General features: G+C 39.7%; 1 protein-coding gene across 8 annotated transcripts in view; it reads left to right on the top strand.

The window, feature by feature from the left end:
• Positions 1-257: 257 nt before the first annotated feature.
• Positions 258-22,276, top strand: part of Mbs (Myosin binding subunit) — a 374,604-nt gene continuing 352,585 nt past the window's right edge. For 3 of the 8 annotated variants that reach the window (XM_076191439.1, XM_076191441.1, XM_076191438.1), the window contains exon 1: positions 259-587. In XM_076191439.1, coding sequence (XP_076047554.1) covers positions 345-587 — 243 coding nt within the window. In that variant the 5' untranslated portion in view covers positions 259-344. Of the gene's footprint in view, positions 588-22,276 lie in introns of all 8 variants that reach the window. The other 5 variants (XM_076191442.1, XM_076191440.1, XM_076191445.1 and 2 more) reach the window with 4 other exon arrangements.

Raw genomic sequence — 22,276 nt, 5'->3', positions numbered from 1 at the left:
TGTGAAATGGCCTCGTGGGTGTGTTTAGCTATCCTCCACTGTCCTGTTGAACAACGACTGCTTTCTCCTTACTTTGGGGTATTCTCGACCGTCGACAGCATTACCGAAATTGACTAATCTGAAAGAAAAATGCTTAATTTATTATTTTCAGACCTTATATAAATTATTTATTTCTCACTGTGCCATACTGTTGCCGTTAGTAATGTGGAGGATGAAAGATGGAGGTATGGAGAACGTAGGGCAGGTAGTGGCTGTGGGAGAGTGTGAGGAGGTAGGAACGAGTCTAGACTAGCGGTGCCGAGGCAGCTTTAGTGCAACTCGTACACCGTAGTGAAGGGGCCGACATGGCCGCTGATAATCGATCTTGCTCCGCTCTGTTCAAAAGAGCAGAGCAATTGAGGCGATGGGAAGAAAGTGAAACAAATAGAACGCCTACTAGTGAAAAGCCTCGTAAAGTGAATTTTAGTGATGGCTGTATCTTTTTAGCTGCATGTTCAGCTGGCGACAAGCAAGAAGTGCTTCGACTGCTTGAAAATGGTGCCGATATTGATACTGCCAATGTCGACGGACTTACGGCTCTCCATGCGGTGAGTCGTATTGTTTTTGCCTCATAGTGTCTTTAGTAATTGAGTCAAAGGTAGGGCTAGTGCCTACCGTCCATGGTAAGCCGTCAGATAAAAGAGAAATTGAAGTGGGCCATAGGTAGCCGTTCCAAGATGGCTGCCTCCTCGCCCTGTTTTGGGTATAAATAACACCATTTCTCGGTACAAACCCTAACGCTTGCCAACTTTACCACAACACACCTGGCATAGGGGACTGCAGATATAGTTATTGTCATGATTAGGTCAGGAATTCTGTAGAAAAGGGCAGAGAAAGGTGATGGGAGAGGTGTATTGTTTTGGTAATTTAGTTTGCTGAATGTTCGATAGAGGGCGTAGAAATACCTGTGTAGTACATTTGTTTAAAATTTCCATTTTACTCCCAATATATACGACAGGTGCTGTTACATTTCTTCCGGTTACACTGACAATTAGGGTTGTATTTTCGTAATGTACACGGCTGTCCTTCTTGAGCATGATTTGGGGGAAATAAAGCGAGACTGGAAGGCATGTGGGGCGGTTACCTCATCATGAGCTTGAGCTCCGAGGAGTGGCAGTCGACTGTACTCCGGGGGTAATCATTTTCAGTCCTCGTATCCCAGATATCTGTCCGGTTACGATAAGGAGATAAAGGAACTTTTATCAGAAGCTGAGATGTGGGGTTGATATACGCTACACTACCATGGGATGAGAGTTGGTTAAGGTCATTGTGCTGACATAGGTTTGGGGTTTAGGGTTACCAATAGGTCTGCAGGTTAGGTTGGGTATGGTAGTTATGGGCTAGATCCCCCAGTTAAGAGATTTAGGTAAGTTATGTTTTCATGACAAAATTGTGTACCTCTGGTAGAAGAAGTTAATCAGGTTTGTGTCCCAGAGACTCCCAGCTGACTGGAAAAGTTACCAAATTTTTCTAGGTTGAGGGATGCATTGATCTTTAATTGAAAGCTGAGAATGTGAACTGAAGCTAGATAGTGAATTTGTGACAAAAAAAATAAAAAACTATGTAACAAGGTCCATCTAATGAACAAGTTACATATATATATGTATGATTGACAGTGGCAACAATTCAAACACTGAACAGTATATAGTATTGCTGTATATGATGTTCAATGAGTATATTAGAGTTTTGCAAAACTTTTAACAGGCCAACGTATTGAGTTAAAGTAAGGCTCTGCATTGCTGTACAACTGCTGTTTAAAAAATTGAGCTTCCTTATACTGACGGTGGGGTCATTGAGCATAATCCAGGCTAGAATCTACAGAGTTGAGTAGGTATAGCGTTTCAAGACCAGTGGGTAAATAGTGATAACTATATGTTAGCTAGGTCAACATGAAAATGGAATTCATGATATTTGAGCTGAAGTAGTTCTCATGGGATGCAAAAAGTCGCTATGAGTATAATGCAATTTGAATTATCCATCTAGCTGTCCTTGTTCTCGAGATATTGCATTTTGAATGGAATTAAATCGGGCCTATTTTCTCCCCGGAAATCGGGCCGAAACGTGCGGTCTGACGAATCGCCGATCGAACGTAAACAATGACGGTTTTTGCTGACAGGCACAATTTTATATAAAAATTTAGCATATGGTTGCATTATTTGACATATTTTCTTTAAGATGTGTGATTTCCATGTAACTTGATCATAGAATTACGTTTTTATCCTCTGCAAAATTACCCACCACAGCTACGAATACCTTCAAATTACATGAAAATCACACATTTTAAAGAAAATAGTTTGAATAATTCAACTATATGCAAGCTATTACACTAATAACACAATAGTAACAAACTTAATAGTGTAGTTTGATCCATACCACCAGTGATCATAGATAGCGGGCAGGACGAATCGTAGCTGTGGTCCGTAATATTACGGAGGATAAAAACGTAACTTCTCTTTGATCAAATTACATGAAAATCACACATTTTAAAGAAAATAGTTCAAATAATTCAACTATAAGTCTATTACGCTAATAACATAATAGTAAGAAACTTAATAGAGTGAAGTTTGATAAGATGGCGGGATGGATGTTGATGTTGTTATCCGATAATCCGACCCGATAGAAAAAAAAAACTAATTAATACCTGCGATTTCTCAGCTCTACCGTAACACGCTGCCTTTATTTTGGTATTAGAATAATCCGCGATACTAGTAGTTTTTCTTTATTATGGTCAGTTGCCACAACCGTAAATATGTTAGCTCATCTTTTACGTTGAAACATATGCCAATTTTCGATTTACTGCTGAATGCAGGCCGCCATGTTTATCTTATGTTTTTATTGACCGACATGTAACTGATGATGTGAATGTTTGAAATTTACTACGATCGTAGTAAATACACTCACACAACATTTTTATTAATTAACTTTCCCGCGGTATATAAATTTGGCCGTTTGAATGGCGTGCGCATAAAATGACGCGCTATTGTGCTCGTCATCGACGATGGCGCCTCTGGTGGTGTTTGACCTACCTATATATGTCATTGCTAGTAAACAAAATGCCATGAGAGGGTATTTAGTATAGCAGTTTGTGCCAGAGCAAAAAAAAAAAGAAATTATCGGGGAATTTGTGAAACTTCATCTCATCCACTCTCACAGCAATTGGTATGATTTTTGTATTACATTATAACTCAAACTTAGGAACATTTGTTGTGGAAATTATCATTAAGGGAAAGGGAAAAATAATTCCCGCCAACCTCCATTACCCAGCCCAGAAGTGCCATTTTTGTTTAGAGCATCAGCCATTATATTGTGAAACATGTTTTTCTTAATTCTAACTTCACCTAACCAGAAAATGTGTACAGGGACAACCATGACACCGCTTCAGTGGCGGGTAGTGGGAAGGTTGCAGAAATTGTTTTTTCACCATCCTTTAATATTGATTTGCGGGGAAAAAAGTTACAAAGAAAAGTTGTTGGAGTTATAGTTTAGATGCATAAATGTGTCAAAATTGCTGTGGAGCAGGTGAGATGAAATTGTGGGTTGCAGAAATTATGTTTTCATAATCCTTTTATATTTATTTCCACAAACCTTACTAAGAGAGAGAGAGACTGGAGGAGAAACGCTGATGTCCAGGAGGAGCTTGGTGTGGAATCAGTATTAACATGTGTGGAGAGAAGTCAGTTGAGATGGTATGGACATGTGATGAGGATGGATATAGAAAGGTACCCTCAAAGGTGTTACCTCTGGGCACCAAGAAGGAGACCCAGGAAAAGATGGGAGAATGGAATCATGGAAGCAATAGAAATGAGAGGAGAGACAATGGAGATGATAGAAGATGAAGAGAGGTACAGAGATCAAACCCAATAAAGAAACTTTGCAAGACACCATAACTGACAGGGCAACTGCCCTACCTGGAGTATGGTGAGAAGGTTACTAAGAAAGGTTTTTGGAGTTGTGATATAAATACAAAAAATGTAAAAATTGCTATGGGGGCGAGACAAAACTTCAGATACCAGTCTCTGCTAATACCAGTTGATACCTCTCCTAGCTTAACTTAGCTGAATGTCTAACTGTGAAGGGACCAATGATAGGTACTGGCAAGTAGTAATTCTGGAAGACTGATTCTAGCGAATAGTCTTAATGCTAACAGTCTTCAAGATGTCGCCACTCTCACTTCCATCCAGAGGTACTGTGCAACACCAAGGGAGTTGACAAGGATCAAGATCTTTATCAACTTGATTGTTCCCCCTCTTCTTACTACTACAAGTCAGTGAGGTAGAAGCTCTCATGCTGATGTAACAACGTCCCAGCAATTTCCCAGAGATCTATGGGATGGTCTGATGACATTAGTGAAGCTGTGGGTTTTCATTGGAAGCTGGAAATTGAAGCCTCAATTATTGTTATAACTTATTATGAGAATGCACTTTCTATGAGGAAACTATCAATAAACATTGGATAACGAAGGTATTACTCGGTTGTTAAGACTGATACTACTTCAGTTTTCTATGAGGAAACTATCAATAAACATTGGATAACAAAGGTATTGCTCGGTTGTTAAGACCGATACTACTTCAGTGAATGGGATTGTCATTACATCCTTATCCACTGCAGTTCAGACTGGAAGCGTGTCAATGACTTTTTTGCAGTAAAGGCTGTCGGAGGGTAGGTTAGATTGCTGAATTAGTCCTTATCAATCTGTCGATCTGTTGCCCTAGGACTCTCCTACAAAAGACCCATGGCATACAGGAAACCGGCAACAGCCTTCAGTTGGGACCATAAGTCACGGGGAGATGTGTTGTTGTCAGGGGATTGTTAGTATGGGGCATTAGTACAAGGATTTGTCTGTAGGGTGGTGATTACATCTGGGGTAGTTTGACTTCTTCAGTACGAGTCATATTCTTGTGTGCAGCATTGGCTGCCAAATGTACGGTGCAACACACTACTCGCGTTGTAAAATATAAAGTTACTGCTGTATTACTCGTTCTCATTTACTCTGGATAATAATAAACACAGAAAGCATGATCAAAACAGTTCACAGAATCTGGGGGTAACTCATGTTTAACAATAATATATATATGTATGTATGTACAATATAATCTAGACGCTGACATCCTCGTGTACCCACTCATGATCATACTGAAGTGGTTAAATCGGGTCAGAACTATTCTGTGATGGTACTGTCGTAATAATAGACGATATCCTGTGCATATTGTATTGCCATAATTTTTACACAAGAAAAAAATGATGTATAATTATTATTAGTTTGAGTGTTGTTATTGTTTCTTAGTTTCATATGGTGTGATGTTGAAAACTTTATTTGGGGGGGGGTTGATCTTTTCGTGCAAAAAAGGGTAATGGGAAGCCAGATGACTGTCCAAACCTCTTATTGTTACTTATCTCAAAGTTCCCATTTCACAATGCTGTGATTCTAGTGTGGCATGCTAATATACCATCATACTTTGACACAAAGAAGGGTGTGCACTACTTATATATATATATATATATAATGTATGTGTGTGTTGGGGATGCTTGCTGGCTTGAGTGGTTTAGAGTATTGCTACTTTGGTTTAAGGTCAAAAGTGGAGGTGATTCAAGTCTGCTTGGTGAAATGAATTCATAGTAAGAGTATACTATTTTGAATTTCCTGCCTTGGAAAGTTTCCCTGAAGTGTGCACTGCCTTGGCCCCCTTGGAGAGGGTTTGTGAATAACATTTGGGGAATATAAAGTTGGATTAGGAAAGGTTTTGCTAAATAATAGCTGGAGTTTCCAGAGTCTTCTATATTTATCCATTTTATCAATTTTGCTTTGTGAAAGACTGGAGGAAGTGGATAGTTTTAGATACTTGGGTGCGAATGTGGCAGGAAAGGGAGGAGTGGGGGTGGAGGTAGAATGTAGATTGAGAGAAGCAAGTAAATGCCTAGGTGGATTGAAAAGTGTAATGAGAAATAGACATCTGGGAAAGGATGCTAAGAGGAGTGATTGTGCCAACAGCATTGTACGGGGCAGAAACATGGAACATGAGAGAGGAAGAGAGGAGTTTGAATGTGTTTGAGGTGAAATGTCTGAAAAGTATGATAGGGGTTACTAGGCTGGATTGAGTGAGAAATGAGGAGGTGAGGAGGAGAACAGGGTTGGAAAGGGAACTGGGAGATAGGGTTGATGAAAAAGTATTAGGATGGTTTGGACACATGGAAAGAATGAGTGAAGAAAGATTAGTAAAAGAAGTGTGGAAGGAGTGAATATGAGGGGGCGTCCTAGGATGAGATGGATGGATGGGGTGAAAGGGGCATTACAAAAGAGGAATGTCTGTGGAGGAAGGACAGGAGAGGACAAGATACGGGTGAATGGAGAGCGGTTGTGTATAGATGATGCTGTGATGCAAGAGGGGAAGTGGGTGGGGGATGGGGGGTGAGGAAGTATGTCTGAGGAAAAAATTGACGCAGCCTAAAGGGATTTCTCCCCGTCTCCTCTTTTTCTGCATGAGGGAACGGAGAGGGGGGTCGGCAAATTTATGAAGCGGCCTTGCCGTGGATGTGCTATGTCTTGTGACACTGCTTCTGACCCAAGGCAGTGGACAGGATGCAGTGATGACCCATCATCCAGGAGGTGCCAAGATAGGGTGGAGGGGAGTAGAATATATAGGAAATGGAATGGATGGGAGTGGTTTCTATGCCTTTTTCTTTTTGGCTACCCCCCGTGTAGGGGGAAAAAACGTTTGGTATATGTATGTATATATGTATTTATTTATTTTTCTTTTGGGGGGTTTCTTTGTAAATGTATTGGTCAAAACCTGACAAAAAATGTATCACCCACATTGTGTAAATTGTTACTTTGTATAAAGTTTTACCTAGTTTTCTTGTGTATTAGAAAAAAGTGGATATAAGTTTTTCTTGACAGAAATCAATAACAGAAAACATTGCTACAAGTGATGTACAAAAGAATGACATCACAGTGACTCCTTGAGACACCATCTTTGTTTTGATAGATTCATAGGTCGAAGACGACGACGGCGACCCTGATGACTTCCAGAGTTACAAGTACCGTATTAGTAAATGCAGGTTAGGTTAAGTTAGAATAGATGATTTTGTCATATTTCTTCAACCTCTCCAACTACCAAAACAAAGATAGTGTCTCAAGCTGTCACAGCAGCTACATTCATTTGTGTATCACATTTAGCAACTTTCTCTGTTATTGATATCTGCCAAGAAAAATGTATGTTTACAAAATTAGTATTAAATTTTCTGCTATATCGTGTAGGTGTACACTTCTAGAAATTTGCCAGACCACCTTAGAATACATCTTCACAGCATAGTTCCCAACACTCGGCAAATCAAACCCAAACAACTCGTAAACACTGCAGAATGGAGCACTAAGAGTAATTACGGGATATGCCAAAACCACCCATATTGGACACCTACATATAGAAACCAATATCCTCCTAATAGAGCAACATGTCAAAACGACAGGAACAAAATTGTACACCAGAACCTTGAACAACACACACCCCTCGCATTAATCTCGCAAGCACCACCAACAGAACAAAAAAAAAAAAAATAATAATAATAATAATAATACAGATAAAAAAAATCAGCAACATACTACTCAAACATCAACCACAACCCATTACCCAAACCACACAAAACCTTTACACAAAAATATGTTCACACCCAGATAACTAAACAAACCCTTCAAGAAGGACCGTCTAATTCAATACTTGAACAACAAGACCCAGATATGAATCCCACGGAGAAAACCCTCACATACCAGAGAAGAATCACACTAGCATGCCTGCACTCGTGCTGTTACCTGTTTCCTGGAAGCCATGAGTCTTGCAAGAGATACCTGAGGCATTAGATTGATTGATACCAGATATAATCACTACATAGAAGAGACTGGATACCTCATCCTGCAGTGCCCCACCCTGGTCTTGCAATATCCTCCTCTAGTGACTTGTGGGCCAACCCAGTGGCTGTTGTTGTTGTTGTTGTCGTTCCCTAGACTGTCTGTCCGAGCAGTCCCGTCTCCCCAAGGAATGCTACAGCCAAAACTGGGTTTTCCCACAAATCCTTTATAGAGTGTATGTTGTGTTGTTTGCGTGCATGATTGTGTATAATGCAGTCTTCCATTATGTGTTGTATGGTATGGGGTGAAGTGTTACATCCTGGGCAGCTGTTCACAATGCGGTCATCCAGCCTCTTCTGGTAGCTTAGAAGTGCTGGGTGGTGGGCGCATCGCAGTCTGGCCAAGTGGACTCTGTCCTTTCATGGGAGAGAGGATTCAGAAGGGTGGATATCAGGGGGTCTGGCATGCAGCAGTGTGTTGTCTTTCAGTGTGTTAATGGAGCGGTGAGTGATATGATTATGAATATGTTTCCGGAGGCTGGTATTTGGTGGATGTGGAGGAAGAGAAGAGAGTATTTGTGCGTAATAAACGTCTTTGGGTGTTGTTTTAATGTTTCTTGGTGTGTGTGGGTGTTCTGCTATGTAGTGTAGCGGGTGTGATGTGTTTGTGGTGGCTGCGGCAAGTGTTTGTGTTCCTCTCATGTCGAGGTGGTCCTTGACTTTGAGGACTTTTGTTTCATGGTGTAAATGGTCTGTAGGTGTTGTATTTGTGCAGCCTGTAATTGTTTTTAGGTCCTGGAGCTGCAGCGTCTACATCGTGGGACCACCCCCCAACCCCAAGAGTTGGGGGCCGAACAGCAGCAACCACCCCTGGCCATCAGCTCTACGCAAGTGGCTGTTGTTGGTTACCTGGGTGCTATTGGTCTCATGCAAGAGAAACCTGGGTTCACAGAAGGATTGATTGACATTTTCAAAATACACAGCACTTAATATAAATAAAATTTTAGGCTCTTGAGAGATGTAGGGTTACATTTGACATTAAATTTGAAATGTATGATTAATTTGGCTCATCTAGTGTGCCTATATACTGTATTTGAATTTTATAGAAAGCTGATTTTAGGGTCTGAGGAGTAAAGGGTTACATATGACATTAAATTTGTAATGTATGTTTAACTTTGCTCTTCTAGTGTGCCTATACTATATTGAATTTTATAGGTGCAAGTTAGACTTAAGCGCATCATTTGAGCATGTATGGGAGAAGTGGTAAAAAGATGTGGACTGGTTTTGGATCCTGCTTGACCTCCTACACCTCCAAGTCTTGTCCTCGTTCTGACCTTCTTCCACGCCATATGGGGTATCAACTCCATGAGTTTTATGCACTTATTTTAGGGGCTAGCAACACCCCATAAGGATCAGTCTGCAGCATTCTTTTATGATTGAAGAGTAATCACCATTCATGGAAGAATGCTGATCACCTTCAATATTTACAGTTCCTCCTTTCTTCTATTCCTTAAATCTTGTCTTTACCACATATATGACACCACCTCTTCAATCCAGTTATGTCCCCCGAGGATAGAAATGGATACATGCAGCTAGATTTTCTTTCCTGTCCTCGATGTTTTTATTGTTTTTGTTATTTTCATTGTTTTTGTTATTTTTCCTGTTGACCCTCAGGGTGCTTCAGTGGAGACCCATTTCAGCTTCATCAATAATGGATGAAATAAACTTCGAACATTCAAACATCTTTCAGCCCCTGCTAGCTCTGGAATGTTGAATGTGTTAGGTAGAAGAAGACCTGACACTGTATTAAGGGCTGTATTTGTGTTGCTCACAAAAAACAGGAAGTGCTTGCTGCATGAAATGAGATTCAAAATAATAATAGTAGAAAAAAAAACATGCACAAGGTATAAAAAAAAGTTGTAATTTTTTGCTATCAGCATCATGTGAAGGAGATAAATTAGTTTGTATAATGGGAAAATACTTGTTAACTATTAGTAGTTGATATCTTCTTTGATCACTGATTATATGAATATTATTAATATTGTGCGTGTATAGGATGCTTACACAGTAAACTGAAAAGAAATAACAAATTCTCTACCGCTCATAAACATCACCCACTGCTCCACAAGGGCTAAGCAATAGCTATGTGTGTGTACACTGTTGTCAGATCCAACTCAGCTATTGGTATTTGAAGTGTCAGCAGTTGCTGTACTGAGCAATTTCATTTGCACTCAGGAATAGAGCTCCACTGGGTTCTGTCACTTATAATGCCATCACTATTCACCAAGCCTAGATCTTATTACTAATAATAAGATTAATGTTAATTTCCACATGTTAAAAAATATCACCAGTGGCATATATAAAAAGGATGTGATATAGCTTCGTTTATTTCGTTGGATGACTGGTGTGATGTAGGGAAAACTGGTAACATTTTGAGTCATTTAGTACTCGGATGCCTTAAACTCATTCCCACTGGAGTTGTAATTGGAGATGTCATCATTAACTGGTGTGGCCAGATATGCCACAATAATAATAATATGACTGGCTACCATTCTTGATTTAGATGAAAAATTGGAGAATACATCTCTAATCGCCAACAACTGCATAACCAGCCAGCCGTAGAGTCAACGTTTACCATAGATTAAGTTTTTCTGCCTGAGTTAAGCATTTATCATATGTCAATAACTCGCTTTGCCAGAATCTCAATTTTCCTCATATTTCCACTGTCATGAACCTTAAACTTACTGATAGTTGTAACAAGATCCTCCCCTTGATCTGGATGCACAACTTCAAACCCTGGTGTGGCCAGTTCCTTGCTAACCACTTTTCCCATTTTCCATTCCACCTCTCTAGGCACCCCATTAATGACTAGTGCACTAGCTTCAACAGTTGTCATTAGTAGATGTCATGTATACTCAAAGGTACAGACAAAATTCCAGTTAACATGTAATGTATCCATATCTTGCTTGACTTCCAAAACTAGAAAGTTCTTAGCTCCGGGTGACTACTGTGGTTGTACAAGTTCCTTGTCTTGATCATCTGGTGATGGTAGTATCTGTACTGACTACAAGTATTGTTGTTGAAGTGGGAAGAATATAATTTGGTGCCTCTACCAATGCCAGCAGCTTGTTGATGTCTGTCATTTGCTGACTCCATCTTGAGTGCCTCTTAATATTGAACCACATTCACACTGGTTACCAGTTCTTGGTCCATTAGTTGCATAAGTCTCTCTGCATGTGGTCTGAGGTGGTTGGTAAAAAACTGAGCAGTCGGGCTGTTCCATTGACATTGGGATGTTGCAACTGGTGAGGATATTTTAGCCTCCTTGCAATCCATGTAATTAACATTAGACATGAACAAATTCCACAATATATCCAACACCAATGTATGCCAGTGTGTGCACAGTATAATACCATATGCTAACAAGAAACAGAGGTAACTTGTGTGCAGGTGGTTAGGTATTGAGAGTGACCACTAGGAAAGAAAAATGTTAGCACTGAAGATGTGAATATACAAAAGAGGTTTTTCTTAGAATTTTTACTTAGTAGTCATTGTTGCTGCAACAATGCATCAGACCCAGGGCAGTGGAGAGGATGCAGGGATGACCCATCATCCAGGAGGTGCCAAGATGAGGGAAGAGGGTGAAGGGGAGTGGAATATGTAGGGGATGGAATGGGTGGGAGTGGTTTCTATGACTTTCTTTTTGGCTACCCCCCGTATAAGGGGGCAAAAGCCTTTGATATATGTACGTACTTATTGTTGCATATGTCATCATCAGTTGGAGACATGCATCAGGGAGTGCATTGCTTCACTGACACACCAGCGCCCTGTCCCCATGGTCTTGCAGAGCAAGTTTTCATGCAGTCACCCTTCCCACGCCAAACAACTCTCGACAGGTTCAGTCAACTTGCTCCAGGCATAAATTCTCTGGGTAACCCCTTCGTCTCCTCCAACGACAGTCACTAGTGGCGGTCACTAGTTGCCCAGTGTGAAAGTCTCGGGCAACTGCAAGCAACCAGTGACTGTCACAGAGTTGTGGAATCCTTTTTCATCATCTCGTTAGTCAAAAGAATGGCATCAATGGAGGAGGTGCTTCTGTTGGCTTTGCTGGTCAAGAAAGAGATGGTAGGTGACAGCAACTGCCAGTGACTGTCACTTGTTACATGAGCAGGCAACAGCCATAGCCTGTTGCGCAACCAGGCAACCGCAGTGACGTTGTGTGAAAGGCTCAATTTAAAATAATGGTAGGCAACTAGTGACAGTCACTAGTTGCCTAGTGTGAAAGGGGCCTTAGCTCTAGTGGAGGCAATCTTATGAGTAGGATCAACATGAGGGAAACTTGTCACATGCCTACATAGCTGGAGTTGACACTAAAAAATTATGCTGGTAACTAGCCTAGACTGAGTCTAACAGCACGGTTTCTTGTTTGATACAAAGTCTGAAGGCGCTTGGTTCCAAAGATATTAAGATGCCTCTTCAAGTCCGTGTTCAGTGTCCATGTCTCACAGCTAGACAAGAAGATAGGAAGCACAAGTGGCTTAAGATTAGGATCTTAGTCCTAATGCATAGATATCGAAAACACCATATACTCTGGTTGAACATGTCCATAACACCATGGGCAATGCTAATACAAAGTACTTCCTTACATGACCCACCACTGTTATGCACTACACTACCAAAGTATGTAAAGCTTTCAGAGACTTTAGTGTCTTCACCACATTACATTCATGGACAAACTGAACTGTGTCATCCAGTAAGTCCCCAAACTCCTGGACCTTTGTCTTGGTCCAGGAGACTTGAAGTCTGAGCAGTCTTACCTCCCAGTGCAGTGACTCAAGGGTTACAACCAGGTCCTCCAATGACGCTGCAGAAGGAAACCATCATCACCAAAGGTGAGGTCATTGACCTTGGTGTTGCCAGTAGATGCTCCATGATGACACTTTCCAATACTCAGTCCATGCAGGTGTTGGAAAGTGTTTGGACAAGGATATACCATTGGATCACTCCTGAATTAACAGGAAAGAAGCTAGTCACACCTCCTCCATGCTTTATATCACTTTCTATCCCAGAGTATAAGCCAGACAACAAGTCCATAATCTTTGCACGAGTCCTGCGGATCCACAGAAAGTCCCAGAGCTTTCCAAAATGCAGTCAACTGCCTTAATAAGATCAACATAATCTGCAAGAAATCCCTGTTGAATTTTGCATCAGCTCCTCAGAAGAATACAAGCGCTAGGATCCAATCAATTGTTGACTCACCTGGCATGAACCTGGACTGTTCAGGCCTCTGAAACTTTACGGGTGTGAAGGAACCCATGTCAGCAACAGATGTGCAAGCATCTTACCTGGCACACTGAACATTTTAATGCTGTGGTATTTGTTACAGTCCTGCCAGTCCCATTTCCCCCTCCAAATAGGGATGACTAGATCCATTTTCCAATTGGAGGGAATCGTACTGGACTGCCAGACATGAAAAGGATGTGAAGATGCATACTTGGAATAACTAAGGCGATATAGCCCATGCTCAAACAATACACAGGTTCAAATCAAAATATGATGATCAGAAATCAAAGATATAAGTTGTGTTAGAACTACATGAATTTAAGTCTGAGTATGATGAAAAATTGAGAATAGGAGCCTGGAATCAGCATTGCCCTTTTCCTGTATACTACAAATAGGTGAATACAGCAGACAGTACTGCATGCATCCCTCTGATTATGGCCTCTCCTCCAGCTTTTAGCAACAATTTCACTGATATTGCTGGTGCCAGCTTCCTTTCCACCCATCATACCTACAACCTCTTTGACATCCGAACAAAGATATTACAAAATAAATAAATAAATAAATAAATAGAAAAAAAAATGATGGGAATACAAGAATGAAGAAATGTTAACTATCAAAAACCAAAATAAACCCACCTACCCATGAATCAGTTTTAACTTAAGGAAAAATATCACCAAAACAGCAGTGCAGTATCATTAATAATCACTTTTCCATAATGAAGGTCAAACTACACTCCAGAAAATAGGAAAATAACTGAAGAAATACAAAAAATTGAATTAGATGCTGCATACCACTTATCCAATGAAGATGAATAGGTGACAATAAAGAAATAGAAATATTCCTGTACAAAAGGCCCAAATAAGATCCCAATTATCCATCTAAAACAGGTCACCTTTTTTTTTTTTTTTCTCTCTCTCTCTCACTCTCACTCTCACTCTTTCTCTTTCCGGTGGGCTAGACAACTGAGTGAATGACGATTACAGGGCACTTATCTTTTTTGTTCTACACAATACAATGAATATATGTCTAGATTGTAGAAAAATAATGCATATACCAAGGACTTGTTCCCCCTTACAAGGGAAATCTCCCACCCTTTTCATCCCCACATCTCCACTCCCTCTTTTCTTGGCCCCTGATGGATGACAGGTCATCCCTGCATCTTGCCCAAATAAAATAGTTATGTACATTGTGGTGGTGGACTGGGCAAACTGACCTTGCTGGCCATAATTTGGTTATCTCCTGATCTTGGCTGAAACACTCTTTGCCCCATATTTTCAGCCACTCCTGGTTGTACAATTTCATTCCAACTATTTGGAAAAGGGCCCATATCATACCCAAATCGTGGAATCCAGGATCCTACAGACCAGTCTCATTACTGTACATCATATCCAAGTTGATGGAAAGACTAATCACTAAAAGATTCATAACTAAACCATCCACCTGTCCAGACCGATGTGGATTCAAGGAGCCACTCCAGGGGCAACCTTATCACAAACATCACACAAAAGATACTGGAGATGAAGATGAGAAATGACCAACAAACTTTTTGACTCACAGATACAAAACTACAAAATTACTGGGACTAAAAGACTACTATGAAGTCTCCCAATGAGATCATCTACTTTATTTTAGCTCTTCATAAGTAATTTTCCTACACCAGATTCAGAACCTACCACCAAACTGGTTACCAACATGTATGACTTGAAAATAATAACGCAACATAGCAACTATATAATTAGGAAAATAGCTTAGAAATTGTAGAATGGAATCCTACCTCGAAAATCATTAATATTACTCACAGGAGACAATCATGAATTAAAGAAAATACATAATAAATCTAAATTGCTAGGGGCCAGTGACAGATGCGAGGATATGATGGTCCTGTAAGTTGGACAGCGAAGCTGCCCATTTTCAAAATCCATCAACCCCCGAACCTACATTAGGAAGTGTAGCCCTGAGAGGCAATTTGTCTCCATATTGGGCCTAAACTCTTCTTTTATCAAATTCACCTACATTTCTTGCATCTTATGACTCATGTAAACTAGCAGCTGCATCCCTTCTGCCACTTTCAGCTGCTGACATAGAAACAGTGTCACACCAATACAACATAGACAACAGTTCAGTTCCTTCCCAAAGAGTATGAGAGGGCCTAAGGACAGATTTTAAAGGCAATAATTATTTATTACTGAATGACCAAAATCTTCCAATGGGTGTTTGTCTACTTGGTCAGCCACTACATGGTTTGTAGTGGCTGCCATGTACTGGATGGAAATGGTGAATGGTATAATGTCCATATTTACATTCTGAGATTTTGGAAAGAATGTGAACTTTTTTCAATCTGCTTCAACGAGTCTGAGACAACTTTTAATAGGAATACTCAGGTACTGTGGGGACTGGTGCTGATGTGGAAGTGAGGTAATGCACTCCCTGGCACATAACCCAATTAATGATGGGGGAGTTTGGTGGAGTAGGGTTGTCAATTTTGGGAGTGTTTGTTCCATGGTCTTGTGTGTTTTTGTATAAATATATTCCATGGTCCTGATGCGAGTAGTAGACTGCTGCTGCAAATCCCCCCCCTTCTTTCCTTCCTCCCTCTCCCTTTCTCTCTTCTCTCTTATCTCTTATCTTCCTTGTGGGATGGATGAATGTATGGGGCTGAAGGTTCTTGCATATGATTATGCATATTCTGTTTGTGTTATTCAATGTGGAGGGTTTTAGTTTTATTGTATAGACATTCTATTGGAGTGTTTTTAGTGGATTCTGTAATTATTCATTGCATTTTGTTTTGTACAGTTTGCAAGTTGGTGTAGGGAACCGTACTGGGGAGATAATTAATCAAATATGGTTCTTATAACTGTAAGATGCTTAGTTTCCTTATGCATACCAAAACTTGTGCTTCTACTGGACTTGGTATGTTTATTTTCTTAATGGTTTTCACTAATAGGCTCCTGATGTGTGGGTTGAAGGAAACGAGTTTTAAAAATGAGGCCTAGAATTTTGTACAGTGGGAGGAATTGACCATTCAGTTTTGGTGTTGGATGTTTCTTTGATTCGTGATTACCTGGAGCGAGAAATGTTGCCAATTATTTCTGAAGGCAGGCTTCCATTCTGTTTTGTCTTGATTAAGGTTGAAATTTGTCTAAGTATGTTTGGGTTTTAGCAGCTCTCTAGTTGCTGTGCTGGATATTATTGTCATCGGCATTGGAGAGCATTTTGGTGTTCAGGATTTGGTGTAGGAAGATTATTGCTTCATTTTGGGATTTCCATTGTACATTAGTTGTTAGGTTATCCTGCATTCGCTTAGTAGTTTCCGCTATAAATGACAAACATGGAGTTGCATGTAATGTAGATTCCACTAAAAAGTGTTGGTCATTTCTTGTCATTCATGTGTATCTCAATTATTTTATATACATAAATATATACAAGTGTCTGTGTATGTATATATATATATATATATATATATATATATATATATATATATATATATATATATATATATATATATAGTGTACCTGTCTAAGAACTTTGTCAGACACCTTGTATATTTATTTCTGTTGCCACCATAAATATTCTTTGTGTTTTCTTGAGAATTACTGGTGCAGTAGCATTCCTTGAGTCTGTTGCTTATTGTAAGTAATTTAATTTTGGTTCTTTGAGGTCATTCTTATTATTCCTGTACACATTTGTTGGAACCCCCGTGGATTTTTTTTTTTTTTTTTTTTTTTTTTTTTTTTTCCCGTCTTCATCTTCTTCGTCTTCTTCTTCTTCGTCTTCTTCTTCTTCGTCTTCTTCTTTTTCGTCTTCTTCTTTTTCGTCTTCTTCTTCTTCATCGTCTTCGTCTTCTTCTTTTTCCATCCTCATATTCTGGTACAGTTCAACCTCTTATTAATGGACTGATTAGGGGCAGAAGTTGTCTTGATTTAAAGTTTTTGTGTTGGGGTCAAAATAATGAATATACAAAGCTCAGCAGCACCAGAATCAGCATGGCTAGCTTCACTACGCTCAACCTTGTTGCAAATGCTATGACAATTTAAAAAATGCCACAACCTACCAGTGCTTCCATTACATTCTATGCTCATGTGATGAGCAAATTTCCCTGCAGCTGCTGGGATCTCTACACCACCCGCCTTCACTTTCACTGAATGTTGTTGTATGTACCATTTATAAATGGCTTCCTCAAGGTCCTTATTACAAGGAACTTTCATACGCTTAAAGCATGTAAAACTCCTTTCCTATCAGTAATGGCACTTACATAAAATTTAATGGCATATTGTTTTAGTCTGTTTTTAGACTTGTGTCAAGTATGTCACCTACTGTTTGCTTTTTCACATCATACTCCACAAATGTGGGAGACAGAAATGTCAGACCCAAACTTCTTAACGAGTACCAATTTCTGTACAGTACTGAGATTGGCATGCTTACTTTTACCACTAGATTTATCTTTGGGTGGCATAATGATGGCACTGGGCAGGAAAACCATGAAATACACCAAATAATTGAAAAAAAGTATAATGCACATATCACTGTTGCTTAGCGGATAAATGCTGAACTTCCTGACTTGGTACACGTCCCCTGGTATTTTTAAACTTTCGTACCAGACATTCTAGCTATTGGATTATGCATTCAAGTTGGTAAATTTTCTGTTGCATCTGATATCTTTTAATGCAGTGTCCATGGGTGAGAGGTCAGCTATATTATCTTATCTTGTCAGTTGTGGTTTTGAATCTTGTTTTGAAGAAGTGCTTGGTCAGTTGCTGGTTTAGTGTTCAGATTTTCCTTGGAATAGCTCCAACTGCTTCATTAGTGTTTTTCTAATTTTTTATTCTATTATCTTTATTTATTTTCTCCTTCCATGTTTGTAAGTTTTCTCATAGCTTATGTTCACTTTTACCAGCTCTTCTTTTTGTTTATGTGAAATCTAGTGAATGTAGTTTTTTTTTATTATGTGGTCTGCCCACACTTATAAGCTTGCTTCTTTTTTGAGGTTAGCTATGTGATGCATAGTTTTTCTTCTTATTCTCCTTCTCCAGAAGCCTGTGATGTATTTAAAAAGTATTGGTTCTTATCACAACCTTTAATTTTTCATGATATGAATGTAGTTTGAAAATTTGCTTATTCCTAAGAAAATGTAAGTCTGAGTAACCAAAATTTTTATAATGCTGAATGCCTTTTGCTCCCCCAGGGCTTGGCTTAAAGCGTAAAACCTATAGTAATCATCCGGAAGCCTGTAGGAATAAACTCTTTGCAGGCCTTCTGTTTGATCAAAGTGGTCTTTTACACTCTTGCCTTTTGTCTTCTTATTCTTATTCTTATTCTTATTCTTCTTATTCTTATTCTTCTTCCTCTTATTCTTCTTCTTCTTCTTCTAAGTTCTCTTGTGATATTTGTTGGAAAGTGGTTTGATGGGAGATCCTTGATGTTTTATGATTGTGGTTGAAGAGAAGGTGAACATGATATGTCTGGAGATGTTGGTTGTAAGGGATGTTGTCTAGTGGGATGTTTGTTGAATCTGGTATATTTAAGTTGGAGAATTGTTCTTTTGTTTCCTCCATGGTCCATGGTATGTGTAGATAGCAGTGGTAGATTAGATTCCATGGTAGGTGCTGCCATAGATGTATATGGTAGTGATTGTAACTACACAAAAATCCCTTGAATAGTTTTTCCAATTTATTTGCAGTTGCACTTATCATTTTCACCTGCATGCCAAACTTTATAATTAGTTGGGTTGTATTTCAGTAGAATATTACAGTTTTGATTGATTATTTACTATTTTGCACAGCTTGGTATCATCAGCGAATTTGGAGACTGTAGATTTAACTCCACAGTCAGTGTCATTGGTATGTGGTATGAACAGAAGTGGCCCTAGAATGGAACCCTGAGGAACTCCACTTGTTATACCTTTCCAGTTTGAAGTGTTTCTTATTAGAACAATTTGCTGGGTATGATTATTCGACCAGTTTTTAGTCCAGTTTACCAGGTTCACTCTCATTCCATATGAAGTAAGTTTAGTTATAGTCTGTGTGCTCCAACAAGTCTTTTCTGGGTGTGGCATCTCATGATTTATTCTGCCAAATCACCAATAGTACATGCCTCTCCATGATTTGCCATCTGTGTGGTCTTTGAATTTCATATATATATATATATATATATATATATATATATATATATATATATATATCTCTCTTTTTCAGCCACATTAACTTTTTACTTTTAATTCCATGTCATCACGAATGACATCACGTTTCTGTATATGTCTCCGTCGAGCGCATTGTCAGTTTCATTCGTGATGACATGGAATTAAAAGTAAAAAGTTAATGTGATTGAAAAAGATAGATATCTGCACTGGGGACCATTCAGTGTGTGTGAATACATATATATGTATATATATATATATCAACCACAGTGCATTTTAATTCTAAACCATAAACATCAGGAGATCTGTGGAGGCCAACATGCAGAAATTGAAACGTGGTTTGGCCAAGGACTCGAACCCAACTAGCATGACAAGTGCTGTAGTGACTTAACCGAAATATATATAATATATATATATATATATATATATATATATATATATATATATATATATATTCCGTATACAGTAAAGAAGGCTGTATAATACAATGAACATCACTTTATAGGATTATAACTAATTATTCACACCATCCCACTTGCTTCACCTGTGGCATCCTGACATGGCAACATGGGGGGGGGGGAGCACTGCCACATGACATAGAATTGATTTAGATCATTGTTATACTCCTAGAATTTATACTCGTACTATACAACTACCTTTCCTGTATGCAGAATACAGTATATATGAAAAGTAAATATCAAATAGTACATAGCTGGGGAACAAGATAGTGAGTGAAATGCATGTACAAAGATTAATTTGGCAGAATGGCTAGTAGTAAATCGTGATATGTGCTGCACCTTAAATGGACTCCATAGAGAACAGACAGTCTTTAATGTGGGATAATATCAAGTTTTTTTTTTTTTTTTTTTTTTTATGCAAAATTACCAATGTTTTAACCTTTGGACCAATGGTAGGTACCAGCATATGATTGTTGTGTGTGATGGCCATGAAGGTGAATGAAAGGCTTGCCAATCTTGAGGACATGTCAGTATCCTCGTTTCCATCTGGGTCCAAGCTCTGCCAATCTGTAGAGTATTGCCCCCACCTTTTCACATTAGATGGGGGGGGGGGGACCGTGACTGCTCCCACTACCTAGAAACTGTCCCACGTTACAACAGATTTTAATCCAAAGCTTCTAGGGGTGTATATGGAGGGGCCCTAGGATCATTGCTCACTGTTGTGGTGCTGTAGTTTTCCAGTAGGCAAAATTGAAGGAACAATTTTCACCATTCATTTCCCCACTTCCCTTCTTGATTAAGTTTTTCAGCATTGTATAGTCAAATTTAAGCAGGATGTGATTTCGTATAGTAATGTAGAGTACATCAAGCCTTCGAAAATTGTGTAGTTGCTTTTGCCTGTGTAGCCACGTCTTGCCTGTGTGGGGCTGTTGGGGTTAGGATTATTTTTGTATATCGAGGCTGCAGGTGTCGAGTGGAATGTCGATAAGCCCTTGTCGAGCCCAAGTGGCAGGACAAGGGCAGAGGCGGGGCGCTGGGGCGGGGGAAAGGACGCCGTCTCCACCAAGATCTAAGAATATAAGGTCTAACCACTTCCGACCGAATTTCGAGGGAGTTGGCGCAGCGAGCCCGTGAACGTCACTTGGCTGTTCAAAGTGGGGTTAGCGGGTCCTATAGCTGTCAGTTGAAGTTGGTCCGTCGTTCGAAAATGACGTCGCCTTCGCTCGCACCGCTCCACTCAATTATTTATATTCTGACAAATATTATATAAAATATATATATATAATATATATAAAATATTATAGTTCCTGTCTATATATGAATATATAATATATATGATATATAATATATATATATAATATATAAAATATTATAGTTCCTGTCATCCTTGGCGTTTCACAGTTTTCTTCAATGTATCACAAAGAGAAAATGGACGCATCTAAATGACGTCAGAAGCTGCGCAGAACTACTCCAGCGATTAGACCTCTTTACTTAGACCTTGGTCTCCACAAGGGAGAAGACTTCGAGGAAGGTGGGTAACGGACGAAACGTACCCAACCGTTTTGGAAGTAGAATACTGATTTAGGTGGTGGTGGGGTGGGATAGGAGTCTGGACCCCCCCCCCCACGTTGGGGAATATAATCGTCGGGCGGTAGGTAGACGAGACGTTGCAAGGTTGTAAACAACGGCAGGTCAGTTTGCGTCGATGTGGAAAAGATGGCGTCACGAGAAAGCGCGCTAAGTGCAAGCCATACTGCAGAGGAAGTACTGCGTTCATGTAAATATGAAAGAAGTCGGTCGAGTGTCGTGTACCCGACATTGTTTAGTTTGTTTTTGTGCATATACATATGATTTCCAAAGGCGAAAAGTTTATAATATGCAGAGACGTCATTTTAATTTTTACCGTTGACCAGTATACTCGGACAGGCAGTGTCCTCAGGAAGCTGAGAAGTGCACGCACGCACGTACGTCTTCGTCCTATGTACATTCATACGCTTATTACTGCCAGTACTATTATTACTACTACTATTGATTGTTTTCCATCTTCTGTAAATGATTTATAGATTTATCCTTCGCCAAACGCGAGTTTAGTAGGATAATTTGGCGGAAGGTAATTTGATTTCGTCCCTTGAACTTTTTGATCGACAGGTGTGTTCTGCCTTATTGTTGGTCCGATTTCGGAAGAAGCCATTGCACTGTCGATTAAGGAATGGGAGAATGAAGATCTACGTGCTTGCTTGGAGGAAGGGGGTTGGAGTAGGCAGGTGCTAAGGCGAGGCGGGGGCAGGAAGGAACAGTTTATAAGTATGATACTTGTAAGAACGGGAAGAGAAGAGAAAATAACTTGTTTAGGGTGGGTGGATCATTTAGCGGTCGGGGTGATTAAAATATTTGGGGTCGAGAGGTCGAAGGGACTGTCTTGAGATAGGGACGCTCTTCTGCAAGAAAGACGGTTGCGATGACGTCATGTCGTATCTTGCGAGAGGAAGACGACGATCAACTGGGATTGCTTGTGTTCGTGGTA

Source organism: Oratosquilla oratoria, chromosome 10 (genome assembly GCF_046742065.1).
Source record: "Oratosquilla oratoria isolate Oo_2021 chromosome 10, ASM4674206v1, whole genome shotgun sequence".
In the NCBI taxonomy this organism is placed as follows: Eukaryota; Metazoa; Arthropoda; class Malacostraca; order Stomatopoda; family Squillidae; genus Oratosquilla; species Oratosquilla oratoria.
This window is presented reverse-complemented; position numbering and strand designations above follow the sequence as displayed.